The 17,181-nt window shown below is 45.0% G+C and overlaps 1 protein-coding gene across 2 annotated transcripts in view; it reads left to right on the top strand.

Moving 5' to 3' along the window:
* The window catches only part of SH3GL1 (SH3 domain containing GRB2 like 1, endophilin A2), a 1,498,857-nt gene that overhangs the window by 906,073 nt on the left and 575,603 nt on the right, over positions 1-17,181 (top strand). For both annotated transcript variants that reach the window (XM_044090588.1, XM_044090589.1), the window contains exon 4: positions 13,935-14,078. In XM_044090588.1, coding sequence (XP_043946523.1) covers positions 13,935-14,078 — 144 coding nt within the window. The remainder of the gene's footprint in view (positions 1-13,934; positions 14,079-17,181) is intronic.

The following is a 17,181-nucleotide window of genomic DNA, read 5'->3' as shown; positions in this document are numbered from 1 at the left end:
TCCGTTAAGTCATACACTAAGCTTCCAAAGGTTAAGAAACCGGGTCCACAGACGCCCACACAGGCCCCTATGCCTAAAAAATAGATGCTCAAAATGGCGGAGGACCTGATTACCCTTATCAGAGGTTCCAGCCCCCTCCAGACAAAAGGCCTAAACTGGAAGAAGATTTACCTCCTTCTGACCAGGAATCCATTTCCTCAGCAGACTCTGAGGAACAGGATTACCCCTTCCCTCTCTATGAAGACTCAGATGCTGAGGAGTCTATTCCCTCTGTCTCCCCCCCCCCCCTGAAGACTTCTCTTTTGGGGAATCCCTGCACACCATGAGAGAGCATTTCCACTGGGAAGGACAAGATTACTCTGACTCCAAGAAAAGACTCCGTGAGTTTCTTCTTATGCCTCAGCATAGACCCCTAGCCATTCCTCCTGTTTTAGACATTCTGGATGATGTCTACACTGAATCCAGTCTAAATCCAGATTCCTTACCTCCAGCCCCACCTAAACCAGACAGATACTATCGAGTCCCTGACTCTCACAAGTTTTTATATAAAAGCCCTGCTGCAGACCCAGAAACCATTTCCCAGGGTCCCAAAGGGGTTAAGGCCTCTACTGCTAAGAATCCACTACCTGCGGAAAGAGATTCCAGGGCATTAGAAAGATGGGGAAAAAAAATGTATACCTCTGCCACTTTGGCCATGAAGGCATTAAACTGCCAATTCCACATGATTAAATACCAGCAGTACTTGCTTACTCAGTTAAAACAGAAAGTGATCCCTCAAACAGATCAACTAGATTTCAAAAGGATGCAAGATTTGTTGCATGCAGCAGAACAAGTGGGAAAACATACCTTGCAGTGTGGTTTTGATTTGGAGGCCTCATGTAGAGCCGCAGTCACAGGGTCTGTAATACGTAGACATGCTTGGCTAAAAGAGCAGACCTTACCAGAACATGTCAAAGCAAAGTTACTGGATGCTCCACTGCAAAAGGATGCGTTATTTGGTGTCAAAGCAGAGGAAGTTTTAAAGAAGATGGAAGAAAAGGCAAAATCAATGCAAACAGTTAAAGATTTTTTACAGGTACAACCTCCTCGCTTCAGCAAAAACTGGCCATCAAAAAACTGGTCCTTTCCTGCTTCAGACAGACCCCAAAGGGGCAGGTACAGACGCCCTAGGGGCAGAGGCCAGGCACAAGGTACCTTCAGGCCTAGACAATGGCAAACAACAACTCAGAGGGGGAGATGACAGATCTCAACCCTGCAGAAAACAAGCTCAATGACTTTCCTGTTCGCCTGCCAAGCAAAATTGCCCAGGCAGCACCTCTAGGAGGAAAACTGGCTCTTTTTCCACAAAACTGGCACATCATAACAAAGGACAAATGGGTTCTGGATATTATTACCCGAGGCTACAGATTTCATTTTCACACTTTACCACAGATGAGAGGCATGCCAAATCTGCCAACAAACCAATGGGCAGAGGCACAAAAGCAAATTTCAGCTCTCATGAACATGAAAGCAATTCAAAAGGTACCTGCAAAAGAGCAAGGTCAAGAATTTTACTCAAGACTGTTTCTAGTACCAAGAAAGGACAAGGCCTGGAGACCCATCTTAGACCTTTCAATTCTAAACCCGTACCTGGACATTCCCAAATTCAAAATGCTCACACTACAGCAGCTTCTTCCCATGTTGGGCAAGGAGTCTTGGCTGGTAATGTTGGACCTCCAAGAGGCATACCTGCATGTCCCTATCGGACAAGATTGCAGAAGATACGTCAGATTTTTGGCAGGCTCAACACATGATCAATTCTCTGCATTGCCCTTTGGCTTATCTACTGTGCCCAGAGTATTCACGAAATGCCTGGCATCAGTAATTGCATACTGCAGACAGCGAGGAATACAAATTTATCCATATCTGGATGACTGCCTGATCCAAGTGGACAGCAAAGACATCCTACTACGGCATCTGGCATTTGTAACAAAGTTGCCAAGTTGCCTAGGGTACACAGTAAACAAAAAGAAGTCAAAACTAATATCCTCACAAGAAATAATTTTCCTGGGTGCCAGCTTGAATACAACGGCCCAGATGGCTTACCTCACGCCAGACGAGCAAAAGCAACTGGCTCAGTACTTCAAAAAGATGGTAACTTCTAAACAGCTCACTGCAAGGAAATTCCTGCAGGCATTGGGGTACATGGCATCCTGCATTCAGCTAATTGCATATGCAAGGCTGCATATGAGAAAACTACAATGGTACCTAAAAAGTGTATGGTCCCAACACAGACACAGCCTCGAAGCAAGTATAACTCTCATTCCCTGCCTTCAAACAAGAGTTTCTATGGTGGGCTCAAGCATGCCAAGCAAACAAGGGTCTTCCTTTTGTCTCACCTCCAGCAAACCAAACCTTGACAACAGATTCATCAGACTACGCTTGGGGTGCACACATGGCAGGACAGTGCATACAGGGCAAATGGTCTGCAAACCAAAGGCAACTACACATCAATCACAAGGAGATGCTAGCTGTAAAAAATGCACTAACAGCCTTCAAGGACCCCTTGCATCCAGGACAACTTCTAATAAGGATGGACAACACCACAGTTATGTGGTACATAAACAAGGAGGAACGCACTCCTACCCACTATGCAGGCAGGCAATGGACTTGTGGAACACAGCATTAACTTATCAAGTACAACTGCAAGCACAATTCCTGCCAGGAAAAGAAAACATTTTGGCAGACAAATTAAGCAGAAATTTGACAGACCATCACGAGTGGAGACTACACCCACAAGTATTCTCAATGATAACTCAAAGGTGGGGACCACCAGACATAGATCTGTTTGCCTCAACCAACAATTGCCAGCTACAAAAATTTTGCACAAGGACTTATCCCCTGGCTTGGAAAGTGGATGCCCTATCATTCAGTTGGACAGCATTGTCAGTCTATGCCTTCCCACCTCTGCCTCTACTGACCCAGGTATTACTGAAAGCCAGATCAGAGAGACCACAGATGATCCTCATTGCTCCAGACTGGCCAAGTCAACACTGGTACCCACTACTACGAAACTTGACTCGCAGCCCTCCATGGATCTTACCTCAATTCCCTCTGCTGTTAACCCAACAAAACTCTCAGATCCTTCACAGTCAACTAAGGACCTTAAATCTAGCTGCATGGAAAATACCTTAAGTTATCAAACAACACTTCTCTCAAAGGACGTCCAGAATGTCATTTTGGAGGCCAGGAGGCCCAGCACCAGAAAAACCTACTCAGACAAATGGAAAAGATTTTGTGTATGGAGCCAGGCCAGAAGCCTAAATCCTGGCATCCCAAATATTCCACACATACTCCAATATCTAACTGAGATGCTACACAAAGGCCTTTCTTTCTTATCCGTAAAGATCCATGCTTCAGCCATTTCAGCTCAATATGATATGGTTCCTCCCATTTTCTCTCATCCTTTGCTAAGGCAGTTTCTCAGAGGGGCAAAGAATATAAGACCCCCCAGAAAACCACCAACTCCAACTTGTGATCTAAATTTTGTTCTGGAAAAGTTCATACTTCCTCCTTTTGACCCAGCCTTTTCAGCAGAGCTTCAATACTTGTCATGGAAAACAGCCCTGCTGCTGGCTATCACCTCAGCACACAGAGTCTCAGAACTGCAGGCACGTATGGCAGTGGAACCTTTCATCATTTTCCATCAGGACAGAGTATCTTTACGCACCAACCCTTCCTTCATGCCAAAAGTAGTATCCAGTGTGGCTCTCAATCAGACCATACACTTGCCCACCTTTTATCCAAACCCACAGAGTAAAGGAGAAAGACTCCTTCACTCTTTGGACATTCACAGACAGTTACGTTACTATTTGGACAAGACAAAGGCCTTCAGAAAATCTGACCAACTCCTTGCATCCTATGCACCAGGCTCAGAAGGAAAGGCTATTTCAAAACAGACCATCTCCAAATGGATAGCACATTGCATCCGCTTTTACTACTCACACCACGGGAAGGCAGTGCCTGCTAGTATTAGGTCTCACTCTACCAGGGCTACAGCAACCTCAGCAGCCTTCCTCTGAGGAGTCCCAACAAAGGACATTCTGGAGGCAGCTACTGGAGTTCAGTGTATACTTTCACCAAGCATTACCACCTTCCTCTATACTCAAAAACCAGAGCTGGGTTTGCCACTGCAGTTCTGCAGGGCATCTTAGCTGTACCTAACCCAGTTTAGCTCCTACCACCCAACCATAGCTTTGGGACTCTACCCAAGTGTGATGACTGCAGCAGCATAGCACGATGAACATAGTACAGTTTTGTACCTACCATAACTGTAGATGTTCGAGTGGTTATGCTGCTGCAGTCCAGGTTACCCTCCCTCCATCCCCTCTACCTAACGAGGCTTTCTCTTATACCTCCATGTATTTCAACCTTTGGGATGCATGTCTATATGGTGTATTTGCTTACAACTAGTACCATTGTTTTGCACTAAGGTATGTTTTGCAAGCTTCTTATTTTGCCTTCTTAGTTTGGGGCACCTGACATCTGGGGCAAGAAAATGGCGTTGGCTGCCTCTTTTATGCCCCTGCCGCACTGACGTCAGGGAAGAAACAACGACAACCGACGCCGGACCAAGGCTTTGGAATTCGGGCCGACTGCGGGACCGCCTGACAGCAGGGTAACCCAAGTGTGATGACTGCAGCAGCATAACCACTTGAACATCTACATTTATGGTAGGTACAAAACTGTACTTTCTTCCAGAAGCCTTGTAGAAGATGTGGAGAGTGAGGCTGGTGAAGAAAATTCTCTTGGCACAGAGCCAGATTGGTATTCCTTCGACTCCTACCCCTCTGGGTCAGGAGAGCAACGTATCTACTCTCTGTTACAGATTCCTCCTCTGACTCCTGTGGCTTCAGAGTTTATGGATCCAAGGATAACTTTATCCACAGATTCGAGATTTTCTCTGAGGGCTTCGGTCCCTTCTGGTCCGGAGAGCTCCTGGAATGATGTTCTACATGTCAGATCTGAGGTGTTGCATTTGACACCGAATCTTTGAACCGCCTCTGCACCTTGGAGCTTTGGCACTGAATGGCTTGGCTCTGGCTTCCACCTCAGAGGTTTTACCCTTGGAGCAGGGGAGAGACCTACGATTCAGAAGCTTGTCTTCTCTGAATCTGATGATCTCTCTCTCTCTCTCTCTCTAAGATGCTCTGCCTTTAAGGCTGCGAAGAGAGTATTTTTTGCCTCAACAGGTCTGACAAATCCATCCCCCTTGCATCCTAAGTCATCTGCCATGATGTTTCAGCACTCTGAGCTTAACCATCTCCTTCCACAGGGACAGCCAGTACCAAACCCCCAGGTTCCTGTCCAGAGAATTGTAATCTCCTCTTTTGTACCTCCCCAGACCACCCCACTGAGGAGGTCCCCAAGAAGAGGACGTGTAAGAGGAAACAGACTCTCAGGAAAAGTCAGTCACTGAAGGCACAGATTTAGATGAAGGCGAAGTGTTCCTTGATGACCTGCTGAAGATGCCTCCTTTGGAGACATCCTAGAAATCCTTAGCCAGAGAGGTGGTTGGATGTCTAGCAACTCTACGTCTGGAAAATCTGTTCTACTGGAGGCTTTTGGTACTGGACCCACCCCCCCCCCCCACCTCCTGGGTGACTCCGTCCACCGATAAGCTCATTGACTTGATCTCACGGCAGGTTTGGAAGGACCCTGACATCACAGACCAGATAGGATAATGGCACCACCTCTGGAAAGGACCCTGACATCATAGAGCCCATTCCTTGCAGACCAGGTAGGATAATGGCACCACTTGTGGATAGGCAGGTTTGGGGAAAAGGAGTTCCTGTTGATGCCATGGTCATTGTGGTTAGTCACCAAGAAGGAACTAGCTGAGGAAAGGTTCACTGTCTATCCCCTCTCAAAAGGGAATTGCAGGCAATGGACAGGTTTGGGAAGCATGTCTGTTGCTTCAGTGACCTTGGCTTTGAGGTATTTGAATTATTTGGCACACTTAGCTCTTTGATCGAATCCGTCTGTAGCCTAGTAATCAAGTACCCTATTGGGTGCTATTTCTGATAAAGTTCAGGCATCTGTTCTCAGCTGATGACCCTAAAGTCCATATCCAATTTATCCATGAGGTTGATCTCACATGTAGTGGAAGGAACCTCAAGGGCAGTGGTTTCAGGCGTTTCCATAGGGAGACACGCCTGGATGCCCTCTCTGAGTTTGCAGAGCCTTTCAAGTCTTCTTTCATCAGTGCTCCTTTTGATGGAATTTCTTTATTTGGCTCCAAAGTAAAAGGCACTTTATCCAGTTGTGAAAAAGAAGGAAAGACCCTGTCTGCCCTGAGTGTGTATTTTTGGACTCCTCAAAGAACCTTTTCCAGGAATCCAACAATGTAGTCAAAAAATGTGGTTAAAGATGCCTCAGGGTCCTTTTCAAGGCACATGTGGAGGAGGCTCCCCCAGAGGCAGAGGAGGCAACTCTAATGGGTGAAAACTCCTCCATGGCAGAGGTGGCCTACAGAAAAAGGGTTCCATAGAATCCTCCTTTGACGGACCCTACCAGCGCTCCTGAAAGGAGGCCCAATTGTCCACCTGTAGAGACGGTCTGGGGACGGTTATCCCTGCACGAAAGAGCCTGAATAGATATAACAAAAGATACTTGGATGCAGAAGATTATTTCCAGAGGATATATTCTACCCTTTACCCTTCCGCCTCCAATCTCAAGAAAAATTCCTGATGATCCACCCAGTCAGGAGGGAACAAGCAGCATTTCAAATACAAAAGCTGCAAGAAAAGAGAGTCATCCAAGAGGTCCCATCAGACTAGATAGAATCTGGAACTTTGGTATCAAAAAGAACGTGTTGACTAAGAAAACGAACTGGAGACCAATGCTGGATCTTACCACACTAAACAAGACATGTCAAAGAACCAAGTTTTGGGTGGTCACTGCTCAGTCCATTCTCCCCTTTCTGGAAAAGGATGATGGGATGTGCTGTATAGACCTTCAGGATGTGTACTAACAGTCCAAAAATTACTTACACTTCCGGCTGGGATGTCATTATCATTTCAGAGTACTGCCCTGTGGACTCACCATAGTTCCCAGGGTGTTTACCAAGCGGATGGCACTGAGATGAGACTGCAAGGATTCAGTGTGTTTCCACATCTGGATGACAGGCTCATTACTGCTCTGACCAGGCATCAACTCGTGTGCAAGAGACCAGGTTCTCTACACCAATTTTTTGATTATATACATTCAACTACAGACTTAAGTTTACTGTGGACATACAAGATGGTAAAGTTAATTATCTAGATGTGACATTATGCAAAACAAGGAAAAATGTAGTTTTGAATCCATCCTGTATCGTAAACCCACTTATTCAAATTCGCTGTTATATTTTGATAGCTTGCACCCTATTCATCAGAAGAAAACACTAGTCAAGGGACACTGTGGTAGACTTGCCTATCTGGTATCGAATGATATTGAATTTCAGAGTGAAAGTGAAAAATTGAGAACTAGTTTCAGATACATTTAGTGAAATTTTGGCAAAGAGAACCACAGGATGTTCTTCTTCTTTCACTGTTGCAGTCATCACATTTGGGTCATCTGCCTGCAGGTAGCCCTCAGCCGGCCTGAATACCAGAGTCGTCGGATGCTGTAATTTCTTCCATGATGTCAGGTAATCAGGGGTATGAAGCATGCAGCCGATGCCATTACATCAGTCTTTCTTGCCATGCAGTGCCTGAAGCAGTTTGCAAGTGCCAGTCGGCTGACTCCTGAAATTTTGGTTTTTGAGTTTCAAACCCGAAGTCTTCAAAAAAAAAGCTAAGTACCCCATTGGGGATCCTTTTTTCTTGCTCTAACCAATGTCAGAAAAAATTAACAGTTGTCTTGCGTGTGGAAAGCAAATACCTCACAGAGATTTTCATTCTTACTGTGTCACCTGTTTAGGCCCAGACCACAACGTCCCTTGCTGTCGGTTTTGTGCCTTGTTCAACGCCTGAACTATTCATCATCAGGCTATTTTTGTAGCTAAATACTTTCATTTGCGATCTCTGTACTCTGAAATGGCTTTAAGCCATCCGACTACTGATCTTCCAAAAAAACGTAAGGATAAAGACAGACCGCATAGGTCCAAAACTGCAGACGACGCTTCCATTAAGCTAGTCGCAGTCTGCAGGTACTCAGTGAGGTGCTTTTGCAGCCCCTGATACCCACTACTACAGATTTGCAGGCCTCTACTGAGACCCATTTGTATGCCGCGAGATGCTTCTTCGACTGTGGAACCTGCGGCTGTCTCTACCTTGTATGGGTCCGGAGCCGCTGTGCAGGCACCGACTTCTGAGGGTGTATTCAGGCCTACAGACTTTCATATTAAACTGACAGCTTCATTTTCGGCTAGAAGTACTGAATTCCGCAGGCCTAAAACTCGCACTACGCCTAGTAAACAGACGACCAAACCATATACTCAGGCCCATATGCCTCAAAAACACCTTATTACCATAATTAGGGGAAGCCAGCCTTCCCCCTCTAAGAGACCTAGAACTGATTTTCCTTCTGATATCTCTGCTCCTTCTGATTGCCAGCATTAGCCCTTCTCTTCTTATGAGGATTCTGATGCAGAGGATTCCATTCCCTCTGCTTCCCCCCCAGAAGATTTTTCTTTTGGTGAAGCCTTGCATACCCTTAGGGAGCATTTCCGCTGGGAAAGCCAGGATTACTCTGACTCCAAAATGAGGCTTAGGGAATTCTTACTCCTGCCTCAACACAGGCCTTTAGCTATCCCTCCTGTACTGGATATTGTAGATGATGCATTCTCGGAAGCTAGCCTGGCCCCTGACACTTTACCTCCTGCTCCCAGAAAACCTGATAGGTATTACAAGGTACCTGACTCTCACAAGTTCCTCTTTAAAAATCCTACTGCGGATCCTGAGACCATTTCACAGGGACCCAAGGACATTAAGGCTACTGCTGCCAAAAACCCTACCCCCTCTGATAGAGATTCCAGGGCGCTGGATAGATGGGGTAAGAAGGTATACACTTATGCAACTTTGGCCATTAGGGCCTTAAACTGCCAGTTTCATTTGTCAAAGTATCAGCAACAAATTATTGGATTGCTAAAACAGAAAATGATGCTGATTCCTGTCTGTGCTGAAAATAAAGAATTACAGGATTTAATGAATTCTGCTGAACAAGTTGGAAAACATACTTTGCAATGTGATTTTGATTCATTAGAGACATCTTGCAGGGCTGCTGTCACTGGGTCTGTACTTAGAAGGCATGCTCGATTTAAGGAGCAATCTTTGCCAGATCATGTTAAAGCTAAATTACTGGATGCTCCCTTAAACCAAGACTGCCTGTTTGGCAACTGAGCAGAAGTAGTACTTAAAAAGATGGAGGAAAATGCTAAATCTATGCAAACTGTTAGATTTCCTACAAGTACAGCCTCCCAGATTTAGTAGGCATTGGCCCTCTAGGAATTGGTCCTTTCCTGCCTCTTCCGGGCCTTCTCAGTTCAAACCCAGAACCAGCTGAACACCCAGGCTTCAGTCCAGAGGTACTCACAAGCCTAAGCAGTGGGGGGCTCCCACTTCCAATACAGGGAGTAGTAAGACTCCCCCCTATGGTATACTGTCTCAATGACTTAACTTTAAACCTTCCAAGCCCTGCTCAACTGACTGTTCCTTTAGGGGGAAAGATCGCCCTGCATCCTTTCATCCCCAGGGGTACTACTCAAAATAAAGGAGGAAAAACCAAGGACAGTTCTTATAGCTCCAGACTGGCCTCACCAGCACTGGTACCCCTTTCTGCGCAGCCTGTCCCCCACTGCCACCATGGCATCTTCCTCAGATTCTAAGCCTTCTGACCCAGAGGGAAGGGGAATTCATGCATCCCCAATTGCAGACACTCAGTTTGGCAGCTTGGCTTATTCCCTAACCCCCAATAAATCTGCTAATCTCAGTAAACAGGTTCTAGATGTACGTGAGGCCAGACACCCTAGCACTAGAAAATCTTATGCTGACAAATGGAAAGGGTTCTCCACCTGGATTCAGGCTAAGGGAGCCAATACGGTACAGCCCTCCTTCCTTCTCATCCTGGATTACGGCACAGCCCTCCCTCCTTCTCATCCTGGATTACGGCACAGCCCTCCCTCCTTCTCATCCTGGATTACGGCACAGCCCTCCCTCCTTCTCATCCTGGATTACGGCACAGCCCTCCCTCCTCCTCATCCTGGATTACGGCACAGCCCTCCCTCCTTCTCATCCTGGATTACGGCACAGCCCGCCCTCCTTCTCATCCTGGATTACGGCACAGCCCGCCCTCCTTCTCATCCTGGATTACGGCACAGCCCGCCCTCCTTCTCATCCTGGATTACGGCACAGCCCTCCTTCCTTCTCATCCTGGATTACTTAGCTGTACTTAGCTGACCTACTACACAGTGGCCTCTCTTTTTCCTTTATTAAAATTCATGCCTCTGCTATCTTTGCTCCCACTCCAGCCTGGGACCTTAAGTTCGTATTGGAAAAGCTCACTCTTCCCCCCCTTTGAACCAGCTGCTACAGCAGAGTTGAAATTCCTTTCCTGGAAAACGGCCCAACTTCTAGCCATCACTTCAACAAGAAGAGTGTCTGAATTACAGGCCCTCATGGCAGTGGAACCCTTCATCATCTTCCATGTAGACAGTTTTTCCCTCAGGACTAATCCATCCTGTATGCCCAAGGTGGTGTCTAGTGTGGCCCTAAACCAGTCCATTCATTTGCCTACTTTTTTCTCTAATCCTCAAAATAAAGGGGAATGGATACTGCATTCTCTGGACATGCACAGACAACTTAGATTCTATTTGGACAGGACTAAGCCTCTCAAGAAATCTGAACAGCTGCTAGTTGCATTTGCTGCAGGGGTAGAGGGGAAGGCCATTTCAAAGCAAACCATTTCTAAGTGGCTAGGCCATTGCATTCATTTCTGCTATAAGCACCATGGAAAACTTGCCCCACAGGGGATAAGACCACATTCAACCAGGGCTGCATCTACCTCTACAGCCTTTCTCAGAGGTGTCCCTACCAGGGACATCCTAGAAGCTGCTACCTGGAGTTCTGTTCATACCTTCACCAAGCATTACCACTTGCCAGTTTTTTCTAAATCCAGAGCCGGTTTTGCCACTGCAGTCTTGCAGGGCCTTATAGCTGATCCTAATGCTATTTAATTACCTCCTCCCATCCTTAGCTTTGGGAATCTACCCAAATGTGATGACTGCAACTGTGAAGCATGAAGAACATAGTACAGTTGTGTACACTTACCATAAATGTAGATGTCCGAGTGTATTCACTGTTGCAGTCCTGGTTACCCTCCCTCCAGCCCCCTTGTCTCTCTCTCTTTCTCCTCTCTATGTCTATTACTCACCCCTTTCAGGGGTATTGGTATTTACTTTTTACTGGTGGTGTTTTCCCCACCATAACTTAGACCCCTATTTGGGGGGGACTTCTGACATTGGGGGGCATGAACAACTGATGTAATGGTGTCGGCTGCCTGTTTGTATACCCCTGATGTCAGTCCTGGAGCGACGGCAACCGATGCAAAATACTACGTCTCTGGTATTTGGCCCGACTGAGGGCTGCCTGCAGGCAGATAACCCAAGTGTGATGACTGCAACAGTGAATACACTCTAACATCTACATTTATGGTAAGTGTACACAGCTGTACTTTCTCCAAAATCAGTTGCATGCAAGTACATAATTGCCAAATGGCTGGGTCATCATACATTTCATATTTCCTCATAAAGCCGCTCATTGCTCTGAGACCATATTCATTTGGAATAGTGGTAAAAAAGGCTATTGACATCCATGGGTCACAAGAAGAGCACCACAAAACAAGGACAGCTCGTAAGTAAACCAGGCAGAATACAAAAATCAAAAAGCAGGAACAAAAAATCCCAAACCTGGAAATGTAGGGATAATAAAAAGCACTTTATTCTAACCAAGCAGAAAATCACAAAGCTTTCGGGATCAACCCTTCAGTGTGTAAAAAAACAAATCGGTACATCCATTTAAACATCCAATTCAAATCATTAGTAGAATCACATGATACAGTTCTTCTCTAAAATAAATCAGACAAAAATAAAAAAGTATGTATATACTAAAAGTATATATGCACATAAAAAGAATAAAAAGTATGTATGTATCATAAAATATGTTAGTACTATTTCAGAAGTAATTGTCTTTTTTTCAGAATAGGTTTAACACTAACTGCTTTGTTCAAACCAGGTAAAGTAGAAGTATGTTTTCAGGTGTTTTGCTACATGCAACACTGCACCTGTTGTGTGTGTGGCATGCTGTAAGGCGTGCCAAGCTTTTTTATACAGGGAAATGCATAGGAAGGTTGAGGGACGGGATTATTGAACACAAATCAGAAATATGTAGAGAGGTAGCCAGCAATGCTTTAGGTAAATGTGAGGGAAAAAGGGGATAACTACAAGTTTAATTTTAGAGTAATTGATATTAAATATAAATGGGGTCATGACTTGCACAATGAGTTAGAGGTATGTGAATATTCATGGATTGCACTTCTAGAAGCAGACTATTTAACTGGTTTGAGCACAGCAGTTAGTGTTAACTTCTGAAATAATACGAACATATTTTATGATATGCACGTGCTTTTTATTCTTTTTTATGTGCATGTATGTTTTTTATATACATATTGTTATTTTTGTGATTTGTTTTAGAGTAGAACTGTGTCATGTGGTTCTACTAATTAGATTTGGATGTTTAAATGGATGTACTGTTTTGTTTTTTTACGCACTGATGAAGGGTTGATCCCGAAAGCTTTGTGATTTTCTGCTTGGTTGGAATAAAGTGCTTTTTATTATCCCTACATTTCCAGGTTTGGGATTTTTTGTTGCTGCACAAGAAGAGCACCAGCAGGTGAGATTCCTTCACATGTTCCGAGATTCCTTCACATGTTCCGAGATTCCTTCACATGTTCCGATAAGGAATTCAGAAAATGAGCTGCATCCTTTAGTACTGAAGTAGCTTTCATCAGGGCTAGCTTTAATTTCTTCTCCACCCAAATAGAACTTGGTTCAGTCGACCAGCCATTCCCTGATAATATAGGTCGTAGGAGTGGATTCAACTTATCTTTTATGTAACTTGGGAATTTTTGGATATTCGACTAAAAAATAATTATAAAGTTCGTCATTAATAATTGAGGCTTTATCCTTTACATTCTTTAAAATACCCAAATGTAGTTACATGTTTATAAGTCTTATCTTCTTTCAGCATTTTTCCATAGAAGCCAAATAGTGAGGGCTGTCCCTAATACCCACTTTGTCAGCAGGTGAAATAGTATTGTTACCCATTAATTCTTGTACAGCAACTCTCTCAACTGTAGATAAAGGATAAAAATCACATTGCCGTTTAGAGTTGACATACTATGCAAAATCATTTTCATGTCTTTAAGAACATTTCCATAACAGGATGTGATGGAGGTATATACAAACTAGGTTTCGGAGTTTGCTCTGCTTAAAGTTAGCACCAAACGTGTGCTTAAGCAAAACATTTCTACCAAATAGTTTCACATCCAAAAAGTCCCATAGTTTAGAAGCAGTGGCAGGTATAAAAGTAGTTTACCTTCATTTGCTGAACTTTTTCATCATGTGTTATGAGATACTGACTCAGATGCATTTTTCATGCCTGTAGTAGAGGGAATGTTAATATTGTGCCACCCCGTTCACTTGATAGTTTCAGAGTTTTCTTTGTCTTTTCTGTCATGATTTTCCAGTCATTAAGCTGCTATACTGCTTGTCTCTGCTCTTACTACGTCTGTTAGAAATGTTTGCCTGCAGTCTGTTTTAGTATAACTGCTGATGACTTCATGAAATCATTTGTTTTATGTCATCTAAGTTTTAAAGAGCTTGTTACCAATTTCTAAACTCTGTATTTATTTTCCAGCGTCTCGTGCCAAGCTGACAATGTTGAACACCGTGTCCAAGATACGAGGACAGGTGAAAAGCCCTGGCTACCCGCAACCTGAAGGTCTTCTGGGTGAATCCATGATCAGGCATGGACGAGAGTTGGGAGATGACTCCACCTTTGGTGAGTTCTGTAACATTCATCTGTTGTGGGGAACAGTGGATTTATAGATTACAGTTGACTTGAGAGTTGCTGAATTGTCACATCTTTTTAATTTCTCCAAGTGTTTTGGGTTTCTTTTAAGAAGTCAAAGTACGATTAAAGTTCATGAAATTAGTATTGTTTCAGTCTTTGATGTTAGCCCGCAGTGTGCCCAGTAATCACTTCCTGCAGTTCTTTTACTGTTATTGGAACTGTTTGGATGTCCTTCCACACTGCCCTCATTGCTGCCTACAGATCCTGGTATTTTATGACGGTCTGTCTCTGTATGTAAGACACTGTAATCACTGGGTATAGCGATTTCAGTGATCAGTGCTCCTTTTGTCTTCTGTTCATGGAATATCTGATTTTCCTGCATCTGTTTTTCGAACTGTTGGTAATGGGTGATTCCATGTGATATAAACTTAATTTTCTGTAATGCTTTGTGGCTCATATTTCTAGTGTTTTTCTGCTTCTTCAGTATTATAATGTTTGCGCATTCCCCACTGCAACAGTCTTGCCTCATTATTATACCTTTAAGTGTACAGTCATTTTCCATTAGTATATCGCAACCCGCAACAAGAATGTGTGACCGTTCCCAATTCTGGTTTACAAAACCTACATTTGTCTGTTTCTCTCAAGTGTTCAGTGGACTTTGTAAATCAATGTGTATGTAGATGTTCATTGTGTTTCACTGTTGCAGTCATTACTCTTGGGTTATCCTGCTGGCAGGCTACCCTCAGTCGGCCAGACTTCCAAAGTCTAGGTCCGGCGTCTGTTGCTGTCGCCTCTTCCCTGACGTCAGAGCACCAGGGGTATAAAAGATGCAGCCAACGCCATTTTCTTAAGTCTTTCTTGCCGCGCGGTGCCCGAAGCAAAAGCAGTTCGCAAGTGCGGGTTGGCTGACTCCTGAGATTTTCAAATCTGAATTTCAGAACCGAAGTCTTCATTAAAGCTAAGTACCCCATTGGGGAAACTTTTTTCTTGCTCCAGACCGATGTCAGAAAAAGTTAACAATTGTATTTCTTGTGGGGAAACAAGTACCTCATAAGGATTTTCACTCTTACTGTATTCCTTGCCTAGGCCTTGATCACAACATTGCTAGCTGTCGGTTTTGTGCTAGATTTAACCAACGCACTATTAAGCGTCGGTTCAATTTTGCATTCCATTACTTTGGCCAAAGATTTAATTATATAATGCTGTCGGAACAGCCGACAACCAGAGTTTACAAAAAACGCAAGGACAAGGAAAAGGATAGGCATCCGAGGTCCAAAACCGACGAGGCCTCTGGTAGGCCAGTCGCCGGTTCTCAGTGAGGCGCTTTCGCAGCCCCTGGCACCCACTACCTCAGAGCCACAGGCCGCTTCCGACTCCCATGTGGAGCTGACTGGGCCTCTGGATACTCAAGGTATTGGACACTCAGAAATCATTCCCTCAGATGGGTCCAGAGCCGCTGACCAGGCATCGGCTTCTGAGGGTGTCTTCAGACCTACACAACTATATATTAAGCCATCTCCAGCTTCAAAGACTAAAGCAACTCTAAAGACAAAGAAACAAGTACAACATTCTCCTACTCAGACTACCATGCCTAAAAAACAGATCAAAATGGCCGAAGACCTAATTACTTTGATCAGGGGCTCCCATCCCCCTCCTGATAAGAGGCCTAGGCAGGAGACCAGAGTATGATTCTTCTGATCAGGTTTCTACTTCCTCTGATGTCCTTCAAGGATGCATCTGTAGTCATAACATGTGGGTTGTCCTGCCTCAGGCAGCCATTCAGTCGGCCGGATTCCAAAGTCTGGGTCTGGCCTCAGCTGATGTCGCACTTTCCCCAACGGCAGAGCGTCTGGGGTATAAAAGCATCAGCCAACGCCATTTTCCTCAGTCTTTCTTGCCGCGCGGTGCCCGAAGCAGAAGCTGTTCGCAAGTGCCGGTCGGTCAGATCCAGTGAATTCAGCTACGGAAGACTTCGAAAAAAGCTAAGTACCCCGTTGGGGACTCTTTCTTGCCTCAGCCGATGTCAGACAAAGTAAATAATTGTTTAACTTGTGGGAAACAAATACTTCATAAGGATTTCCATTCCTACTACCTTCCTTGCTTAGGCCCAGACCACGACATATCGGCCTGTTTAGCCTGTGCTTCCTTCAACCGACGGACTCTTAGACGTCGGTCGGAGTTTGCAGAGGAATTTTTTGGAGCCGCTTTTGCTTATAAAATGCCGTCGGAGACTCCGACTTCGCATATGGTCAAAAAACGCAAGGAAAAGGACCGACACTCGCGGCCTGCGGTTTCGGCTGAAACCACAGCTAGGCCTACCGCGAGTGTCTCGGTTTCGGCCGAAACCGAGTCCTCGGAGATTCCTTCTTCCGAAACCGTACTAATGAACACCAAGGCCCGAGAGGCCCCAGCTGAGTCGGCTTCTGAACTACCTACCGAAGCCAGTGTTCAGGAAATGTCCGACACCATACCTTTGGACATTTCTACTCCTGCACGTGGGGCAGCTAGGCCCCCTGCTTCCATGTCCATTAAGGCTTTTTCAAGGGCTAAAGCTGCCAAACTTTCAAAAGCTTTGCCTGCCAAATCTTCCTCCCAGAGACATTCCTCTAGTTCACAGATCCTCAGCCTAGCTGAGGACCTTATTTCCTTAATTAGGGGTTCACAACCTCATCCAGACAGGGCCTCTCAACCTCCTCCAGACAAAAGGCCCAGGACTGACCCCTCTGATCCACACTCCTCAGATGATTCCACGGATGGATCTGAGTTGTCAGACCACCAGGAAGGGGCTTACTCGCCTTATGAGGATTCAGATGCAGAGGAATCTATCCCTTCGGCCTCCCCTCCTGAAGAGTTTTCCTTTGGTGAGACTCTACACTCCATGAGAGAACATTTTCAATGGCAAGGTCAGGATTTCTCTGATTCCAGAAAAAGATTAAGGACCTTTTTGCATTTGCCTCAGCATAGGCTCTTAGCTATACCTCCTGTTCTGAATGTAATTGATGATGTGTACAATGATGTCAGTACAGCCCCTGATACTCTCCCTCCGGCCCCTGCCAAACCTGACAGATACTACAGGGTCCCGGATTCTCAT

This window comes from Protopterus annectens, chromosome 13.part0, assembly GCF_019279795.1.
Source record: "Protopterus annectens isolate FY-2018-M chromosome 13.part0, PAN1.0, whole genome shotgun sequence".
Taxonomy (NCBI): domain Eukaryota; kingdom Metazoa; phylum Chordata; order Ceratodontiformes; family Protopteridae; genus Protopterus; species Protopterus annectens.
Note: the sequence above shows the minus strand (reverse complement) of the source record. Positions and strands in the feature narration are given on the sequence as shown.